Source organism: Oncorhynchus nerka, linkage group LG4 (genome assembly GCF_034236695.1).
Source record: "Oncorhynchus nerka isolate Pitt River linkage group LG4, Oner_Uvic_2.0, whole genome shotgun sequence".
Lineage (NCBI taxonomy): Eukaryota > Metazoa > Chordata > Actinopteri > Salmoniformes > Salmonidae > Oncorhynchus > Oncorhynchus nerka.
This window is the reverse complement of record NC_088399.1, coordinates 14,171,398-14,193,267: the sequence shown is the minus strand read 5'-3', so window position 1 is coordinate 14,193,267 and position 21,870 is coordinate 14,171,398. Positions and strand designations below refer to the sequence as shown.

General features: G+C 41.7%; 1 protein-coding gene across 1 annotated transcript in view; it reads right to left on the bottom strand.

Annotated features, from left to right (window-relative positions):
• megf10 (multiple EGF-like-domains 10) overlaps positions 1–21,870 on the bottom strand; it is a 108,850-nt gene that overhangs the window by 9,266 nt on the left and 77,714 nt on the right. Inside the window, exons 9-14 of the mRNA XM_029647142.2 lie at positions 15,236–15,448; positions 11,844–12,018; positions 11,297–11,417; positions 10,622–10,785; positions 5,232–5,334; positions 991–1,137 (exon numbers count right to left, since the gene is read on the bottom strand). Of these exons, the coding sequence (XP_029503002.1) occupies positions 991–1,137; positions 5,232–5,334; positions 10,622–10,785; positions 11,297–11,417; positions 11,844–12,018; positions 15,236–15,448 (923 nt within the window). The remainder of the gene's footprint in view (positions 1–990; positions 1,138–5,231; positions 5,335–10,621; positions 10,786–11,296; positions 11,418–11,843; positions 12,019–15,235; positions 15,449–21,870) is intronic.

The window sequence follows — 21,870 nt, the reverse complement described above, 5'->3', positions numbered from 1 at the left end:
ACTCTAATGAACTTATCTTCTGCAGCAGAGGTAACTCTGGGTCTTCCTTTCCTGTGGCGGTCCTCATGAGAGACAGTTAACTCTAATGAACTTATCTTCTGCAGCAGAGGTAACTCTGGGTCTTCCTTTCCTGTGGCGGTCCTCATGAGAGACAGTTAACTCTAATGAACTTATCCTCTGCAGCAGAGGTAACTCTGGGTCTTCCTTTCCTGTGGCGGTCCTCATGAGAGACAGGTAACTCTAATGAACTTATCTTCTGCAGCAGAGGTAACTCAGGGTCTTCCTTTCCTCTGGCGTTTTTTTTGCAACTGTACTTGAAACTTTCAAAGTTCTTGAAATTTTCCAGATTGACTGACCTTCATGTCTTAAAGTAATGATGGACTGTCGTTTCCTTTGCTTATTTGAGCTGTTCTTGTCATAATGCGGATTTGGTCTTTTACCAAATCTTCTGTATACCACCCTGTACTCCACAAATGAACTTTTAACAAGACACACCTGTTAATTGGAATGCATTTCAGGTGACTACCTCATGAAGCTGGTTGCAAAGTTGTCATCAAGGCAAAGGGTAGCTACTTTGAAGAATCTAAAATATATTTGGATTTGTTTAAAACTTTTTTGGTTACTACATGATTCCATATCTGTTATTTCATAGTTTTGGTGTCTTCACTATTATTCTACAATGTAGAAAATAGTATAAATAAAGAAAAATCCTGGAATGAGTAGATGTCTCCAAACTTCTGACTGGTACTACATGTTTATAATAATACATTTGGCTTATATTTGTCCTATTTCAGACTTGTACAAGTGTGTAATATAGCCATGTGTGAATAGTTTTTTGCATATACCAACTCCCCCTTAGACACCTTCTGAGAGTGGGGTCAGGGTCAAACTTGTCCTTTGATAAGTTGTGAAACGTTCTATATAAATCCAACACAATCAGATACAATATGAGCCATTAACACAATAATTGGTCAGATATGAAATACTCACTGCGCTGGCAGGTGGTTCCCCGAAACCCAGGCGCACACTCACAGGTGCCCTCGTCAGGAGAACAGGAGGCCCCGTTCTTACAGTTGCAAGGGAGGGAACAGTTTGGCCCCCAGCGGCCCTCGGCACACACACTGTCACAGTGGATACCTGGAAACACACACACTGTCACAGTGGATACCTGGGAACACACTTTCACAGTGGATACCTGGGAACACACTTTCACAGTGGATACCTGGGAACACACTTTCACAGTGGATACCTCGGAACACACCATCACAGTGGATACCTGGGAACACAAACAACGTAGGGCTCACGCAAACAAGTCCACACAGGTCTGTCTCCCATTGACGTCAAGGCAATGCATCGCAGTGCTAGAGGCGTCACTACAGACCCGGGTTTGATTCCAGGCTATGTCGCAGCAGGGAGACCCATGAGGAGATCCATGAGGTGGCGGGGAGACCCATGAGGCGGTGCACAATTGGCCCAGTGTTGTCAAAGGTTAGGGGAGGGTTTGGCCGGCCAGGAGGTCTTGTCCCGCCACGCTCTAGCGACTCCTTGTGGCGGCCCGGGCGCATGCACACTGACTTCGGTCACCAGTGTTTCCGGGGAACAGTGTTTCCTCTGACACATTGGTGCGGCTGGCTTCCGGGTTAAGAAGCAGTGCGGCTTGGTAGGGTCATGTTTCAGAGGACACATGGCTCTTGACCTTTACCTCTCCCGAGTCAATATGGGAGTTGCAGTGACGAGACAAGATTGTAACTACCAATTGGATATTACGAAATTATAAATAATACAAAAGAATGATTTGCTGTATTTGTGGGAAAGTCCAAGTTGCCTGTGTTTATCTCAACTCTGAATCAGAGGTTATATATAAAGCCTTCATTTACTATAAGAATTTGAGTCTGACTTAGGTGTTGTTAAGAAATTGTAAGGCCATCAAAAAACATACGGAAGGAGGCTGTTCAACTCCTGGTCTAAGTACGGGTGGCTGGTAGTAGGGACGGGTGTGACAGCTAGGAGGGGCCTCACTATCTTCCTGGTGGGTGTGAGCTGGAGAGGGGGTGTTGGGATGGGATGGTCAGCTGTATGGGGAGGGAAATGGGTACTTAAGGTCTTCCACAACCTTTTTTGTGCCTGTGACCCACCACATAAGCAAAGCTCATGTTTCTAGCATTAACCCAGTCTTTAACTGCAAGTGGGACTTGCCCCATTGTTGATGAGTCACTGGTCTCTTATCTTACTGTTTATTTCTATCCAGTTGCATAGCAAATTTACCCCTACCTATATGTGCATATCTATATCAATGACCTTGTAACTGAACATCGACTCGGTACTGGTACCCCGTGTATATAGCCAAGTTATCGTTACTAACTTTGTATTTATTCCTTGTCTGATTTTTTTCTTCATGAAATGAAAAATGTTTTTTTCTGCATTGTAAGTATGTTTTGGATATTCAATAATAAAAAAATAAAAAGGGTCGTAAGTTACTCTACATCTGTTGTTAACAACGCATTTGACAAATAAAATGTGATTTGAGTTGACAATGGTAGCATCACTATAGGTACCATCACTATAGGTACCATCACTATAGGTAGCATCACTATAGGTAGCATCACTATAGGCAGCATCACTATAGGTAGCATCACTATAGGTAGCATCAATATAGGTAGCATCACTATAGGTAGCATCACTATAGGTAGCATCACTATAGGCAGCATCACTATAGGTACCATCACTATAGGTAGCATCACTATAGGTAGCATCACTATAGGTAGCATCACTATAGGTAGCATCACTATAGGTAGCATCACTATAGGTAGCATCACTATCAGTTGGACAACACAGAGCATACAAGGGTGAGGGTTAACTAACTCTACACTATAGCCCAAGGGTCTATTCATTCACACAATCACACCGTAGCGAAACATTTTGCAATAGAAAACAAAAACAATTTCAGTCCCTTTTCTTCCATTAAGCGCCTAATGAATACGACCCAGCTGAAGAAGGCTTGGTATTGTAAATCTGCTAATTACAGGGATTGATTTCCAGATTGCTGCAGGGTTTAATACCAGACGGCAGCCTCTTAAAGGAAAACTCCACCCAATAACTATCTTTTGGCATTTGTTTCATTAGTCCATTGTTGGCATAGTCCCAAATTGTTTTGCTTCTCAGCAATCAAGTTTTCAAGACGTATAACTTTCAAAATACAGAAATCATCCCTGTATATAAAATGCATCATACGGGGATGGTTTCTGTCAATACCATCTTACTGGCAAAGCTCCACACACAAACACAACACTACTAGGGTCTCCAATGCAGCATCTTTCCATTTGTGATGTATTACATTTACCAAATGTGGCTATTTGATTGGACTAGGGCCCTCAGTCTTTCCCAACCAAGTGCCCTGACAAGGAAATCATCTGGGCATTAGTTGTAGGCTATAATAAGGCCCAGTCTTGGTAACGTCTCGTTGTTCTTTAGTAAACAGAGGTAGCACACCTGAAGTAACGTTAAATCATAGGCTTAGCAAAAACTGAAGTAGAAAGGTTGAAGGGACTCCCACACACTGTGCACTCTACTTGCAAATAGAAATTCAAGTGTAATGTTTTGGTCACATACATGTAGTAGACCTCAGTCGTTCTCAATTTCGCGAACAACATCTACAAGTGAATTGCTCTAATGGTTTATTAACATTAAGCCTGTCAAGAAAACATGACATCTTTGTACCCTATCAAACTTCAAACTCTTTTGATGGTCTACATTACTTTCTATTTTGGATGGTGACACAGAAGCAGCCCTGTGCCAAATGAGTAATATGATTCAATTTGCCAGCAATTTGTCCGCAAGTCGTTTTAACCTGCATTACAATGCTTCTCACATTTTCTGTCTCTATCGAGCAAGCCATTTTAAAGCAGAAAAAAAACACACCAAGATTTTTATCTCTAGGACTTAGCAGGAATGACACTAAGTTAACTTTTTCCTCCTGAGAACATGAAATAGAAAGGTGAGACAAACGATACGGCCCTTTGTTATTGTCCAAGGGGATTGGTTTCAGACTATGACAATATGGGCCCTACAAGAGCAGCACACAAGACTGTCTGGGCACTGTGCCCCTTGGTGGATAAAGAGAATGCTTCAATGGGGAGATTGGACACTATAGAGTTTCCCAATTACATTGTCTTCCCCCCTGAATCACTTCAACAAAGGCATGGGCAAAGCATGTTGAGCGTGTTTATGAAAAAAGAGACAGTTCTCAAACTTTTAAGTGTAAACGCATGTAATATGAGAGAGATATTAACTTGGAGTTGGCAGGACAAGCTGTGACAAAAAACTTGTTTTCTTCTGTTGGAAATTGAACCGTATCTGAGAACCTTGGGAGTTCTCCCCCTCCTTCCTCTTCCCTGACTCACTCTGTTTTTTCTCACTCCCTCTGCCACCTCTCTCTTCCTCTCTCCGTCTTTTTGCCACCTCTCTCTTCGTCTCCCTCACATCTCTCTCTCTCTTCACTCTTTTCCTCTTACCCTTCCCTCTCTGTGTCAAAGGCTTTCTCCCCCTCTATGTTTCCCTTACCCCTCTTTTCTCATCTCCCTCTGTTTTCTCCCTCTTTCTCTCTCTAACTTTCTCCCCCTTACTTTCTCTCTCCCTCCCTCCCCGCCTCTCTTTCTCCCTTTTCTCTCTCTATCTCTTTCTCTCTGGGTTGTTTTGATGCTCTCCCCTTTTCCTCCATCCCACCCCTCACTTTCTCTCCCTCTCTCTCTGGGATGTTTTGATGCTCAGGGGGTGATAGGCAACAGTGTGATGGAGTGCGGTGCCCAGGCTGGGGACAAAGGGCTCATTGAGGGGCTGTGTGCGCGTTGCTAGGCGATGGCGGAATGCTGGCGATAAATGTCCGGCTAAGTAGCTTGGAAGAAATGCGGCAGTTTTTAAAGGTCTGACATCAGTATGCTGTGTAGGTATGGACCTAAGCAAAACACGGGAGAAGAGAGGGAAAGAGAGGAGACTTACTGGTGACACAGTTTTTGGGCCATGCTTACAGGTCAAATCATCCAGAGGCAGGTGGTATAGTCGTACATCTACTTTTAACAGTGGTTTAAATTTGAGGCAAAGTCAATAAATATTCCAAGTAATTTTGGATTTGGATTGGATGGATGGGTGGGTGGATGGATGGGTGGATAGGATGAATGGACGGATAGATAATCTTTTAAGCTAGAGGGTTCTACAGGTTAAGGCTCCAGACTCACCTGTCCATCCAGCCAGGCAGCGACAGTACCCCGTGGAGGGGTGGCACCCGTCGGCATGGCTACAGTCACAGCGCTCCCTACAGTCCATGCCATAGGTGCCATCCTGGAGAAAACCCAAAAGATGCCGTTTAGACTGATGTTTATTTTTTAATTGTAACTTTTTTTTACCCCTTTTTCTCCCCAATTTCATGGTATTCAATTGGTAGTTACAGTCTTGTCCCATCGCTGCAACTCCCGAACAGGCTAGGGAGAGGCGAAGGTTGAGAGCCGTGCGTCCTCCGCACTGCTTCTTGACACAATTCCAGCTTAACCCGGAAGCCAGCCGCACCAATGTGTCGGAGGAAACACCGCACACCTGGCGATCGTGTCAGCGTGCACTGCGCCCAGCCCGCCACAGGAGTTGCTAGAGCGCGATGGTACAAGAACATCCCTACCGGCCAAACCCTCCCCTAATCCGGACGATGTTGGGCCAATTGTGCGCCTCCCCATGGGTCTCCCGGTTGCGGCCGGCTGCGACCGAGCCTGGACTCGAACCAGGACCTCTAGTGGCACAGCCTTAGACCACTGAACCATTCGGGAGGCCATCGACTGATGTTTTGACAGATTCTGCATAGTCAACACACAGTATATTTGGTAAACGTTGTGCATGTACATTAGGCAGCCTTTCCCAGTCCTAGTCCCAGTCTCAGTCTGGTCCTTCAGGTGCTTTGTCTACGCAAGTTTTTGTTTTGCAGCCTGATGTCTTTTCATTCATTTCAATCAACACTATCGGCATATCTATTTATTATGGCTATTACGTTAGCGACTAAAACATTAGCTATTAAAATAAGATCCAACAATAATATCAAGGGCCTAGAAATCCAGGGCTTAAAAACAAAGGTGTCATTGTACGCTGATGATTCATATTTTCTTTTAAATCTACAATGTGGATCCCTCAACAGCCTCATAGAGGATCTAGATACTTTTTCTAACCTCTCTGGATTACGACCAAATTCTGATAAGTGCACTATATTATTTACAAAAAATACAACAAAATACAACTTCTACATTACCGTGTTGTTCTTCACGTTGAAGTGGGCATACTTGGTATGTAATTGTAGTGAGATCATTTCATTCTTTTGAGATGATAGAAAGTTAATAGAAAGTTGGCAAAAATAGATATGATCTTGCTACCATGAAAAGGAAAATACCTGTCTATTTGTGGCAAAATTACTCTGATGAACTCTTTAGTCATATCCCAGTTTCTCTATTTGCATAAGGCCTTTCCTACACCCAGAGACTTGTTTTTTAAATTATACGAGCAAAGAATATTACATTTTATTTGAAATGGCAAGCCAGACAAAATTAAACAGGCCTATTTATATAATGAATATGAATTCTGGGGCAGAAATGATTCAATATTAAAGCATTAGACCTCACACTAAAGGCTTCAGTCATACAAAAGTTATACTTAAATTCAAACTGGTTCTCTAGCAGATTAGTAAGAATGTTTCACCCCTTGTTCAAGAATGACCTTTCCCCCTTTATTCAGATTACAACCTTAAACTTTCAGTTATTTGAAAATGAAATGATCTCTAAAATATCACTAATTTTAAACCAGAGAATTTGGTTGCAATTTCAGTTTAATCCACCAGAAAAGACCGAACAAATATTATGGTTAAACTCAAATATACTAATTGATTAAAAATATATATTTTTGGACAAATGTTTAAAAAAGGTATTATCTTTGTAAATGATATCATAAATAGGACAGGTTATGTCACACATGGAGGAAATAAAAAGATATTGAAATGTCTGCTCTCCTCAAAAATACCAACTATTCTGAGCATTACCGCAATAATGGAAGAGGCAAGTGGAAAGGGGAGAAAGTAAGGAACTTGTCTGCATTAAAGACCAAAATTGGCTAAAGAAAATTGTGATAAATAAAAAAGTATGCCAGTTTCAATTAAGGACCAAAAAACTTAGATTGTAAAATTGTTGGGAAGAGATTTTCGATAATTCCATGGCACATGGTTTATGAACTGATACACAAAACAACGCTGGATTCAAAAGTTTGAGTTTTTCAATTAAATGTATAATACAATAATTCTTGCAACCAATGTTATGTATTATTTGACCCCTTTTTCATGGTATCCAATCTGTAGTTACAGTCCTGTCCCATCGTTGTAACTCCCGTACGGACTCGGGAGAGGCGAAGGTCGAGAACCGTGCGTACTCCGAAACACAACCCAGCCAAGCCGCACTGCTTCTGGACACAACAACCACTTAACCCGGAAGCCAGCCGGAGTCGCTGGCGCGCAATGGGACAGAAACATCCCTGCCAGCCAAACCCTCCCCTAACCCGGACAATGCTGGGCCAATTGTGTGCCACTGTCATGGCTGGCTGCGACAGAGCCGTAGACCACTGTGCTACTCGGGAGGCCCAACCAATAGAATGTTATATACAGTTCAAGTCAAAAGTTTGGACACACTCATTCAGGTGTTTTTCTTTATTGCGCTTGATGTTCTTTTGCGACTGCACTTGAAGAAACTTTCAAAGTTCTTGAAATGTTCCAGGTTTACTGACCTTCATGTCTTAAAGTAATGATGGACTATCATTTCTCTTTGCTTATTTGAGCTGTTCAAGGCGCATCTGTTCATTTAAATGCATTCCAGGTGACTACCTCATGAAGCTGGTTGAGAGAATGCCAAGAGTGTGCAGAGCTGTCATCAAGGCAAAGGGTGGATACTTTGAAGAATCTAAAATCTAAAATATATTTGGATTTCTTTTAACACTTTTTTTGGTTACTACATGATTCCATATGTGTTATTTCATAGTTTTGATGTCTTCACTATTATTCTACAATGTAGAAAATAGTAAAAATAAAGAAAAATGAGTAGGGTCTGTCCAAACTTTTGACTTGTACTGTATATATAATATATATATATTTACGAAAAAATATAGGGGATTGGAAATGATGCAGAAAAGAAATGGTGTTGAAATCCGTTTAAGCAAAAACTAGCTCACCCAGGACTACTCCTATGATTTGGTAAGCTTATTTCATGTGTGTTCAATAAAGACTGTTTTCATCCTCACAGGATTAAACCAGTGTCCTGGAAAACTCCTGAAACTATGGACCTCGGAAGGCAAAACTGCCGATATGAATTATACTGTATGGTATTTCACACTGAGTACTGAGTACTTGTGATGCGTTCTATTAAGGGACACTAACATTAAACATCTGAGTGAAATATTTGTTATGTTTGATTCATTCCACATTTCACTGTATCTGATTTCAATCTTAATTTGACCTCCTCCATCATCACCACCTTGTTTGAAACTACCATTAAACTGGTATATGGCTTTGTATGCAGATATAAGAACAAATCCTCTAGATTTGGAGCTTCTCGACGCCAAGCTATTGGGAAAAGAGTCTTAATCCACCAACTCCTGACTTCCTGAATGGCAAGTAGCTCTTGGAAGAGGGTGGATTTGCTAAATCATTACGGAAAGCTGTGGATCAAAGGACTAGCGCTTAGCATAGCATGTGACTGCTCAAGACTCCACCGCAAGTGCTAGAGCTGCAGTTTCTTCAAGGGAGCAATTGGCCACGAAACACACTTTCACAAGTTTCACATTTGCGAGTTTCCAATGCAAATTGGCTGTAAGAATGCTGCTCAAGTTCTATGGAGGTCAGAGTCAGTGTGATGCAGTTGTTCATTTGTAAATCGGGAGTTGTCGGAAACAAAAAGTTAGCGCAAGAGGGGAGTGACCTGGGGAGTTCTGAGGTACTGGGGAAAAAATTCACCTTTATAATATTTATTCATGGTATTTGTGTAGTGACATAGAGCAGCACAGTAGAGGCACTTGAAAAAGTTGCACACTTTGGGAACATTTTAAGTAGACTAGGGTCTGGGAAAAATGTGGCCTTTTCTAAACACATTTCATTCAATTCTATGTCATTTTACATGACTGGAGACTTTAGCAGAATCTTTTTTAATACAGCAGAAATGATGGAAATGACAGGCTACTTTGACACTGACAAACTGAGAATCTGAGATCAGTGAAAATGACCTTGTCTTGAATCCATCAATAACCTATCTCTAGGTGTGTGGAGACACATATTGTAGGCTACAATATGAGGAGGGAGTTAAAAATGCCTTCCAGTTTCACTGACTGACCCAATGATGCACAGCTCACTTGCTGGTGATGCTTTGTGGCAAAAGCCCCTCTCTCTGTCTCTCTCTCTCTCTCTTTCTTTAGTAAAACAACATTTGGAAGTTGATCAATCAGCATAATCTTCGCTTTTCAGCAGGAGCCATTTGCTTTCCAACCTGTGTTTTCCCTCGATTATATTTGAAATATTGAGAAAGGGCTGTTTTGTCTGCATTGTGTTTTTTCACCGACAGATTTGCTGCGAGTTCCCGACTGTTGGCAGATTTGCTGCGAGTTCCCGACTGTTGGCAGATTTGCTGCGAGTTCCCGACTGTTGGCAGTCCACAGTTAGGCTATTTAAAAACATAAGCTTTTGATCTGTGGCTACATCATAGTTATTCTCATGGTGTAGTTGGCTATTCTGGCTAACAGATAGCAGTATTTCTATAACTTTGGCAAATGTATTTCAATTTATCAGGGGTGCTGCAGTTCCTTCAGAACCCTTCGTGCTGCTATGCTTCTATAAGTAAATAAAGGATGAAGTGCAACGTTGGAGAGATGAGAGTTGCAGGCTCATGTCTATCAGAAGAGAGAGAGATCATAGAAAGTTAATCTAATTCTAGTTATGTGAGATACTGGTGCACTTCTCACACAGCCACGGCCAAGCGTTGGTCTCAAACTGGGTACAATGTTGCGAAAAACCATAAACCCGGTACGGCCCAACCCGAACTCTTAGAATATTAGGCCCGGGCTGAAAATCTACTTTTTCCCATAACGTTTTTTTTGTGGGGGCAGGAGAATTAACGAAGAGGACACTCAAATGAACTTACATCGCTTTAATTATAATTTTTACGTAGAAAAAAGTAAATGATTTTAAATGCCACGAGAGGTACAGGATCCAAATAGGTACTAGAACAAAACATTCCAAAACGGAGAGGTGCCAGATTCTGTTCCGGCAGGATCAAGCTCAAATTAAGCACTGGTGTGATGTATATCTAACTGTGCATATTGTAGTTCACAGATCCCTATCAAAGCCAGCATTGTACGCAATGTATCTAGAGTGTTCTGTGGTTTGATCTTATCAAAGCTTTCACCACCTTTTTCTCAACTGAAATTAAGTTGAGATAATAATATATATGCCTATTACGTTGTACACATTCATCATAATATTATAGGAAGACAATAAGAGTGTTATAACCTATAATGATGTCATCACTGTGCGACAGGGGCGGGTGGGGGGGACAACATCACTCACCTGGCAGTGGAGGTCACACCTCTCACCCCTCCAGCCGGGGGCACAGGTGCACTGTCCGTTGAGGGCGTTGCAGGCGCCCCCGTTACCACACATACAGGTGAGGTTACACCCCAGCCCCCATGTGCCACTGGGGCAGTTGATGGAGCAGTGCACTCCGTGCCAACCTGGAAAGGGGAGAAGACATTTTGAACATCAACATAGTTTAACAGAGGAGTAGTCAACTTCTCTCAAATTAACTAGTGTCTACAGTTATGTTTGTAAATCTTTAATTGAGAATATTATTTGGTCCCCAAAGAGTCGTACCCAAATGCCACTGCATTAGTAGAATGATCCAGCAGATCCACAAATTACAAATTAAGTTTTGCTTTCATATGTAAGTTAAGATTTCTACTGTATTTCTACTGCAGTTCTACTGTATTTTTACTATATTCTACTGTATTCTACTGCATTTCTACTGCATTTCTACTGCTTTTTTACTTTATTCTACTGTATTTCTACTATATTCTGCTGTATTTCTGTATTTCTTCTGTATTTCTACTGTATTCTATTGTATTTCTACTGTATTCTATTATATTTCTACTGTATTCTATTTTATTTCTACTGTATTTCTACTGTATGTGCTTCTTGAATGGGCTAGCCTTACACACACAGAATTCCCTGGTGTAAGCAGCCTACCTGCTTTACAGGAGCAGGCTCCATCCACTGAAGAGCACTGTGCCCCATTCTTACAGCCACACGTGGCAGAGCAGTTGATCCCGTGGGTCCCTGATGGGCAGGCTGTGGAACAGTCGGACCCCTGCAATGGAAATACTGTTAGCATTCCTGTACTATAGTTTAGTTGATTTTGTGTTATTCATCATACGTGGTAAGTGGGTCGTGTTCAGGGAGGCATACCGTAGAAAACATTTCATAACATTTTCTCCTTATTGAACATGACCCAGGTAACATCACAATGGAATTACGAGGGAATACTGTCTGTTAGACAGTCTGTTAGAATGCTCAAGACTAAGTCAGTCCAATCCTTGGACCTTCTTACAATTCCAAGTATACACCACCTTAATAAAGTCAACTGTTACTTCTTCAGAACACAATGTATAATCAATAATGTTATGAATGATTTAGGCTACTGTAGCATTATTAGACTGGACATGGAGTATATTACCACTCATTAGCCTTCATAACCTTTCACAGAGCCTTCCTAGACCCCTCATAGCGGCTTTACCTTGAAGCCAGGAGCGCAGATGCACTCCCCGGTCACGCTGTGGCAGTCGGCACCATTCTGGCATTGGCACACTTGCTGGCACGACTCGCCGAAGAAGCCTGGTGTACACGTCTCATTACAGTAGGTCCCCGACCAGCCAGGCTGGCACGAGCACTCGCCAGACATCGGGTGGCAGCTGGGCACAAAACAGGGAGACAAAAGAGGACAATGGACTGTCATTGATATCATCGGATAACTCTGTTGTGACATCTTGTCTGGACACCAAGTACGCCAACACTCAAATGTGAATCTAGCTAATAAACGACTAGCATATTAATAATGTATAAGACATTTTTTTATGTTTGTTTTGCCAAATTACTTTAGTGTCTTATTTATTTGGGTTGTGTTTACGCTTGGTAAGGTAATGTATTATCTTGCCTTACAATTGCCCTACAATTCTCTACCATTTCATTTCATTACTTTAATGAGGTGCTTGGCTGACACCTATCTGACTGTTCTGCATGGTTGATCAAATCTCATGTGAAATGAATGATCTCTTGAGTCACAGCCAGGCGGCTTGCCTATAGTTTATCCCCTTAGCTGATAAGGTACAAATCTGTATTTCTGCCCCCGAACAGGCAGTTAACCCACTGTTCCTAGGCCGTCATTGAAAATAAGAATTTGTTCTTAACTGACTTGCCTGGTAAAATAAATAAAATAAAATTATAAGATTATATGTGTTCCAATGTTGATCCTTGGCAAGCACTACTTTGACTGTAAAGATCTAAGGAAAATAGAAGTACCCTATAGAGCACGGGAAAATGTAACAATACTGTATCATTGTAATAACAGAAAACAGTCAATGACCGTTTGACTTTTAACATGAAACCTCTGTATATCAAATCAAATATACACTGTATACTGGGTTGAAACAACTAAACAAACTAAAGAGAGAACATGAAGTGCAAAGTGCCTTAAATGTGTAATATAAGGAAACCAAGGCATAGGAATATGTTCATTACATCTATACCTCTCACTTTACCCCCATGTTCAAATAAAAAAACATATGGAAAAGCTCTGTATGTCATATATGTAAGTGTGTCAATAAAGTTCTCATGAATGAATCAGCTTTTCGGATACAGATTTAAAACCATAGAGCTAGAAAGAGGGCTCTGGATGAATAAAACCCATTTTAACATGGATATTGCCATTGAGGGCTTCCACGATTTTAAAGTAGTCTACTGGATGGGTATTCCTATGGGTTGGGAGGGATCAGCCAATGATCAGAGCATTGTCTTCTTCTTCAAATTGGGTTACCAATGGTTTGATAATGGCTTTAAGCTTTATTGGTGCCATCAAGTGGGTGGCCACAATAAATTAATGACACACAAGACTTGGCTAATATTGGTGAAATCACCACTTTTTCAAACATAAAAGAAGAAGAAAATGTACTACTTTAATATGGAGCTAGCCCTCAATGGCACTGCCCATGCTGTCACAGAAGCCACTATAGCACAGATACAAAGTAAGTCCTCTTTGTACCTCTATGGTTCAACCCATAAAGTAATTGGTTTAAGCATTTCTACTGGTACTGAACAGTAATGACACAGTCTCTAAAACTTTCCAGCTTTGCATATACTGTAGGTAATTGTGTCAATATTTTTTTTTTCTCTCCAAATGAATAAATTCTTCAGAGATCAAGTTCAAACCATACAGTCATTGGTTCAAACATTTATTTTAGTACTTAACACAACACTAATTAAACAGAACATCTCCAGAACTTTCTCCAAATACCCTCACAGGAGGGGGGATTAAACAATGTAACAGCCGGGGCGGGTTTGCTGCATGCACATGTGGCACAATACCGTTGTTGCCGTGGTACCTGTTTGAGTAGCAGCTGCTCCTACCTGACACAGCAGCCCCATTGAGACAGAGCAGAGCAGCTGTCCCCCTCACAACACATGGAGCCTGCCAGCTGTGCCAGTTTGTCTAATACACAGGCAGTGGCACAATGAAGAACTGTCTGACTCCCCTCCGACCCACCCAGCTACCCGCACACACACACACACACACACACACACACACACACACACACACACACACAAACCCAGACACACTTTGAATGACTTCCAACAGTCTTGTTAAACTTTGAATCATTAATGTTACTGTAGTACAATCAATGTACTGTGAGAGGTGTAGGGCTGAATAAAACAATTCAATGATAGATTCTTAATTCGTGTGGCTCAATTGGTGGAGCATGATAATGGTTGTGAGTAGTGTAATTAGTGCAAGGATAATTACATTATCCTCATAGGATGATCACCATTATATATTAGAGCATGATTACAGAATGTCCATTCTAGAATGATCTCAGGGATAATGACATTCTCCTTATAGGATGATCTCCATTATAGATTAGAGCATGATTATAGAATGTCCATTCTAGAATGATCTCAGGGATAATGACATTATCCTTATAGGATGATCTCCATTATGGATTAGAGCATGATTATAGAATGTCCATTCTAGAATGATCTCAGGGATAATGACATTAGCCTTATAGGATGATCTCCATTATAGATTAGAGCATGATTATAGAATGTCCATTCTAGAACGATCTCAGGGATAATGACATTATCCTTATAGGATGATCTCCATTATAGATTAGAGCATGATTATAGAATGTCCATTCTAGAACGATCTCAGGGATAATCACATTATCCTTATAGGATGATCACCATTATAGATTAGAGCATGATTATAGAATGTCCATTCTAGAACGATCTCAGGGATAATGACATTATCCTTATAGGATGATCTCCATTATAGATTAGAGCATGATTATAGAATGTCCATTCTAGAATGATCTCAGGGATAATGACATTATCCTTATAGGATGATCTCCATTATAGATTAGAGCATGATTATAGAATGTCCATTCTAGAACGATCTCAGGGATAATGACATTATCCTTATAGGATGATCTCCATTATAGATTAGAGCATGATTATAGAATGTCCATTCTAGAATGATCTCAGGGATAATGACATTATCCTTATAGGATGATCTCCATTATAGATTAGAGCATGCTTCTAGAATTCAGCAATAAGGCCCAGGGGGGTGTGGTATATGACCAATATGGCTAAGGGCTATTATTTCGAGGGACACAACGCGGAGTGCGTGGATACAGCCCTTAGCCTTCGTATATTGCCCATATACCACAAAACCCTGAGGTGCCATATTGCTATTATAAACTGGTTACCAAGGTAATTAGAGCAGTAAAAAGAAATGTTCGAACCACCCAGTTTATAATGTTCATTCTAGAATGAGCTCCGGGATAATGTAATATACTGTATTGTGTTGTATGTACTGCAACGTATATCGTATTATATGTGCCAATGAGTGGGTATTACCTGCGTGTGTTCTCGGCGTGGCAGGGACACCTCTTGTCACACTTGAGGCCATAGTGTCCCTCGGGACAGAGGCGCACCTCGCACATCTCCCCCGTGTAGCCCGGTTCACACAGACACGCGCCACTGATGTGGTAGCACTTGGCTCCGTTCTCACAGCGACACGTCTGGCGACAGGACACGCCAAAAGTACCCACCGGACACTCTTCCTGGCACCTGGGGAGAAGGGCGATGGATCAATTCAATTCATTTCAAATAACTTTCTTTTTCCTGTGAGGGAACTTCTTGACTACTGCTCAAGGCCAGGTTTAAGGATAGTGTCTCTGTACATACTGCAACACACTGCAAGTGGGGACAAAATGTGACTAATACTGTGACACATTGCACCGAATGTGGATCTCTCGTTCATCTACTGATCCTTCAGTATGACATTTTCGCGCCATTCTACATGTAAAACTGGTTTGCAACTACTCTCTGCAGGCAAACGCTATTTTGGTGTATTCAAGCCCATACAGATGTATGATCGTAATTTGATCACTATTTTGTTGCTGAGAATTTTCCTGCATAGCCCCGGGCTGTGCCACAACCGGCTGTGGCCGGGAGTCCCATAGGATGGAGCACAATTGTCCCAGCATCGTCCGGGTTAGGGGAGCGCTTGGCCTGGGGAGCTTTACTTGGCTCATCGCACTCTAGCCGGGTGCCTGCAGGCTGTCGCCAGTTGAATGGTGTTTCCTCAGACACATTGGTACGGCTGGCTTCCAGGTTAAGCTCGGGGGGTGTTAAAGATCCCGGTTAGGCGGGTCATGCTTCAAGGACGCATGACTCCACCTTTGCCTCTCGCGAGCCCGTTGAGGAGTTGCAGCGATGAGACAAGATCGAAATTGGAGAGAAAAAAGGGGGAAAATACAAAAAATATAGAGAGAGAAAAAACACTACACAGTAAGACACACTGTGCACATTGTTCTCATATTCTTAAATACGCTTCAACTTTCCAGGAAGAACAGAGTCATTACAGGAGCAACAGTGTTCAGCAATTGGGCCTAATTGCTATGAAAAGCAGGCGATTTGTAAACACACTGTTTAAAATTCAATATCATAGGTATCTGGTACCTATCACTGATTATAGATATTGGTTAAAAAAATCAAGCTTTGTTTATGACATAGGTGGCCGGCAGGTATGCTGAAAGCATGTTGCAATAGCACAATATCAGGGAGAGGAGAATGGATAGTATCAAGGTCAGAAAGGACACACATGGAAACCAGCTGAGAACAACTGAATTGTTTTTGACAGTTGAATTCATATGGAATGTGACACATGAATCCCACTAACAGCACTACTTCTGTCTTACTTTCCAGATGATTCTAAAGGGACCACTGCATACTATATATTTTTATACTTATTTTAATTATTTTCTCTCTCTCTCTCTCACACACACACACACACACACACACACACACACACACACACACACACACACACACACACACACACACACACACACACACACAAACACACACAAACACACACACGCACGCACACACACATAAGCACACATACACACACGCACACACACACATAAACACACATTCACATGCACACACACACAGCCCCAAAACCCAGGTAACACTGTAATATACTGAAAATTCCTTTTACAACACAGAGGACACCAGCTTGCCGAACAAAATCCCCAAATTTCCTTCCATTCCCAAGTCATATCCATAATATCATTCCCACATTCCATCACCATTGGCTAAGTGAGCAGACTGAGCACTGGTCTCCTTCATTTCCAGTTGTTGATATCCCTCTATCTCCCTAGGGGACTGGGTACTACACTATACCCTCTCAACCCTATCTATCTCACTCAGGGAAGCTAAGGGGCAATCTTAGCAAAGTTAGCATTCTCTAGTGCTAGCAGCCTTAGCAGTGTTAGCATCGCCCCGACCACTCATAATGCATGGAGCTGTCACATTAAACAGGATTCAAAGCATGCCGATAGGACACGCTCATTCATTTGCCCGACAGATGGCGTGTGTCAAAGATATGAAGTCACAAAGCAACAGCAACTACTGTACAACACTAGGGGCAGCTGAGAGGATTGTGTGGAAGTCACATGGGAACTAACTTAACTTTACATGAAGTGTCCTGTTGATGGTATGCTACAGGGTAAACCCAAGAAAGCACCCTGGTATTAGTACAATATACTGTATAAGTGCATAATACCTTTAACTCTGCGTTGTTGGAAAAGGACCCATCAGTAAGCATTTCACTGTTAGTCTACACCTGTTATTTACCTGTGACCAACAACAATGTTCTAGTGAGACTTGGGAACTAAGTTAACTAACTGTTCATTTTAGATGAAGTGTCCTGTTTGTGCTATGCTACAGGATATACCAAACAATGCAATGCACCCTGTGTCGTATATACTGTAAGTTAATCAAGTGTATACTGTACTGTTGAGAATAAGGGGCTATATGGGGTCAATTAATGTGAGACGTGGTAAACGTTACCCTCCCACACCAGAGGGGGCTGGTGGGCGGAGATATATAAGGAAACGCTCATAGTAACGGCTGGGATGGAATAGATGCTAAGGTATCAATCACGTTTCCATGGTTTCCATGGTTTCCATGGTCTATATGTTTTCCATGGTCTACATCACATTCCATGAGTCAAGGCCATGGGCCACATGGACCGCAGAAGGTTTCCATTGCCCTGGGACCCATCTTGATTTCCATGGTCTGGCCCATGGTTTCGGCAGCCTACACATCTTTTACACCACCAATACTACATTTCCCACAATGCAAAGGTGGATTACATGGCATCCAGGCTGCTTCATTTCTTCCATTTATTCCACATGGTCGTTCCATCACAGTAAAATTAACTTTCAGATACCCATCAAAAATGGCAAAACGGAAGGTGGATACTGAGAACCGGGGGTTTCAAACATGGTATATGTTTCACGAAGGTAGCTGGAAAACCTGTGTGTCTTCTGTGTGGAGAAAGTGTACACATGGTACTGAAAAGAGTATAATCTGAGACGACATTATGGAAACGAAACACGCGGACAAAACAAGAATATGGACATGGAACAAAGGCTAAAAGGCATGGATGGTTTCCATGGCCTCAAATCTCGACAGGCTCTGGTTCAAAAAAAAGCCAAATCACATGGCCAGGCTGCTACACATGGTCAAGGCCAGTTTTATTTTGGCATGAAGAGATCGCTAAATCAGCCCGGCCATTTACGGAGGGGGATTTCATCAAAAACTGCATGATTAAAGTTTGTGACGAAGTTTGCCCAGAAAAGGCAACTCTTTTAAATGTGAGTCTGATGCAGAAACACCATTGCCGAGATGAGTAGACCAGTTGTCCATCAATCTAAAAGAGCAGCTTGTGAAAAAGGAAAAGATTTTATGCATATTCCTTGGCTGTGGATGAGAGCACCGACATTTCTGACATTGCCCAGTTGTCAATTTTCATCCATGGTGGACTCCAACCTAAAGCGTGACAGAGGTTTTTGGTTACGTCCTATGCATGGCACAACTACGGGGCATGATTTGTATGAAGAGGTGTCAAGATGTGTAAATGAGATGGAGCTGCCTTGGTCTGCGTGGGTTTGACAACCGACGGAGCACCTGCGATGTGTGGACACAGGAGCGGACTGGTGGCGAAGATACGGGAAAAAAGATGCAAGAGGAAACGCGACAGGTGAGCTGACAGCTTATCATTGTATCATACACCAGGAAGCGTTGTTAAAGCCTTGAAAATGGAGCATGTAATGAGCATCATCACGCGCACAGTTAACTTTATCAGAGCCAAAGGTTTGAATCATGCCAGTTCAAGGCATTTCTGACGGAGTTAGAAACGGAGCATGGTGATTTGCCTTATCACACAGAGGTGCGATGGCTAAGCCAGGGAAAGGTGCTTCAAAGATGTTTCGAGCACGTGAGGAGATTTGTCTGTTCTTGGACAGCAAAGGAAAGACACAACACAACTCCGAGACTAAATGTTTCTGTGTGAAATGGCTTTTCTGTGTGACATTTTCCAGTCATCTGAATGCAATAAACTTGCAGCTCATGGTCGGGATCGTGTCATCTCTGATATGTACAGTACAGTGAAGGCATTTTAAACCAAACTGACTCTGTGGGAGAGCTGAAATGCGGATAAAGAAAATTTGAGCCACTTTCCCAGCTGCCAGACCATGAAAAAGAAGCTCTCTACCAGTGCGTTCCATGGCACACAGTTGGCTGATAAAATAGGTATGCTTGCCGCTGATGCACCCGATTTGCTGACTTTGAAGCACAAAAAAGCAGGTTGGAACTGCTAATTAACCCATTTGCTGTTGGCGTGGAAAGCTCACCACCAAACCTCCAAATGGAGTTGATTGACCTCCAATGCAATGATGCACTGAGGCAAAATATGCGGCAGTGGGTGCTGCGAGTTCGCCCGTTTCCTCCCGGCACAATGCCCCAGCTGCGCATCCAGGCTGCTCAAACGTTGTCTATGTTTGGCAGCACATACCTGTGTGAACAACTGTTTTCTTTGATGAACCTGAACAAACATCACACTGAAGTGTCAGGCTTACTGCTGAACACCTCCAATCAATTCTGAGGATTTCTTCAGCCTTACCCCGAACATTGATTTTGTGGAAAAGATGGGACACCACCAAGTATCACCCTCAACCTCAAACAAGTGAACATTACTGTGCAATCACATATTTAGAGTTTTTACTCAGTTCAAGTTTAAAAGTTAAAATTTAATATTTGTTTTCACTGCATTACTTCTCCTTAAACAAAGTGTTGTTTTGATTAATAGATTTTTGCACTTTTTTTTTTGTATTTCAATCCAATTATATTTTAAAAATATTTCAGTTGAGTGGATGATAGAAAATTGCTATTATTGTTTTTCTTTGAAGTAAATTTAGCCCACTTTTGCTAAAATAGAAAATATAGTCTTGATGGTGCCTTGAATACAACGGTTTCTTTCATTTAATGTTCATGTTATGGGGATATTTATATAATGGAAATTTGTCTTTTGTGTCTGTTGAAAATGAAAGATTCTGACATGAGCCATAAGAAAATATTGCTTTATTTATCTGATCATATTGTAATATATTTGTTAGGTTTTCAGTAGGTTCAATTAGGTTCACCATATCCCGTCATTTAAAAATTTTCAATGAACATTCGAACAGTCCGGCCCTCGTCTTGTAGCTGATTTTTTTATTTGGCCCTCCGTCCATTTGACTTTGACACCCCTGGTCTACATGATTCCATGGTCTACATGGTTTCCATGGATTACACATGGTTTCCATTGTCTACCCATTGTTTCCATGGTCTACACATGGTTTCCATTGTCTACACATGGTTTCCATGGTCTACACATGGTTTCCATGGATTACATGGTATCCATGGTCTACATGGTTTCCATTATCCACATGGTTTCCATGGTCTACACATGGTTTCCATGGTCTACACATGGTTTCCATGGTCTACACATGGTTTCCATTATCTACACATGGTTTCCATTGTCTACACATGGTTTCCATGGTCTACACATGGTTTCCATGGATTACATGGTATCCATGGTCTACATGGTTTCCATGGTTTCCATTATCACATGGTTTCCATGGTCTACACATGGTTTCCATGGTCTACACATGGTTTCCATTATCTACATGTTCCCATTGTCTACACATGGTTTCCATGGTCTACATGGTTTCCATGGTCTAAACATGGTTTCCATGGTCTACATGGTTTCCATGGTCTACATGGTTTTTATGGTCTACATGGTTTCCATGGTCAATATGGTTTCCATTGTCCACACATGGTCTCCATGGTCTAAACATGGTTTCCATGGTCTACATGGTTTCCATGGTCTACACATGGTTCACATGGTCTACACAAGGTTTCCATGGTCTGCATGGTTTCCATAGTTTCCATGGTCTACACATGGTTTCCATGGTCTACATTATTTGGTCAACATGGTTTCCATGGTCTACATGGTTTCCATAGTTTCCATGGTCTACATGGTTTCCATAGTTTCCATGGTCTACATGGCTTCCATAGTTTCCATGGTCTACATGGTTTCCATAGTTTCCATGCTCTACACAAGGTTTCCATGGTCTGCATGGTTTCCATAGTTTCCATGGTCTACACATGGTTTCCATGGTCTACATGATTTCCATGGTTACCATTGTCTACACATGATTTCCATGGTCTACATGGTTTCCATGGTCTACATGGTTTCCATGGTCTAAACATGGTTTCCATGGTCTACATGGTTTCCATGGTCTACACATGGTTTCCATGGTCTGCATGTTTCCATGCATTTGATATCTTTCCATTTATTCCAACACAGCCATTACGATGAGCTGAAATCTGATAAAAGTATTGGAGCTTACAGTCATAGCCAAAGGTTTTGCGAATGACACAAATATTAATTTTCACAAAGTCTGCTCCCTCAGTGTCTTCAGATATTTTTGTCAGATGTTACTATGGAATACTGAAGTATAATTACAAGCATTTCATAAGTGTCAAAGGCTTTTATTGACAATTACATGAAGTTGATGCAAAGAGTTAATATTTGCAGTGTTGACCCTTCTTTTTCAAGACCTCTGTAATCGGCCCTGGCATGCTGTCAATTA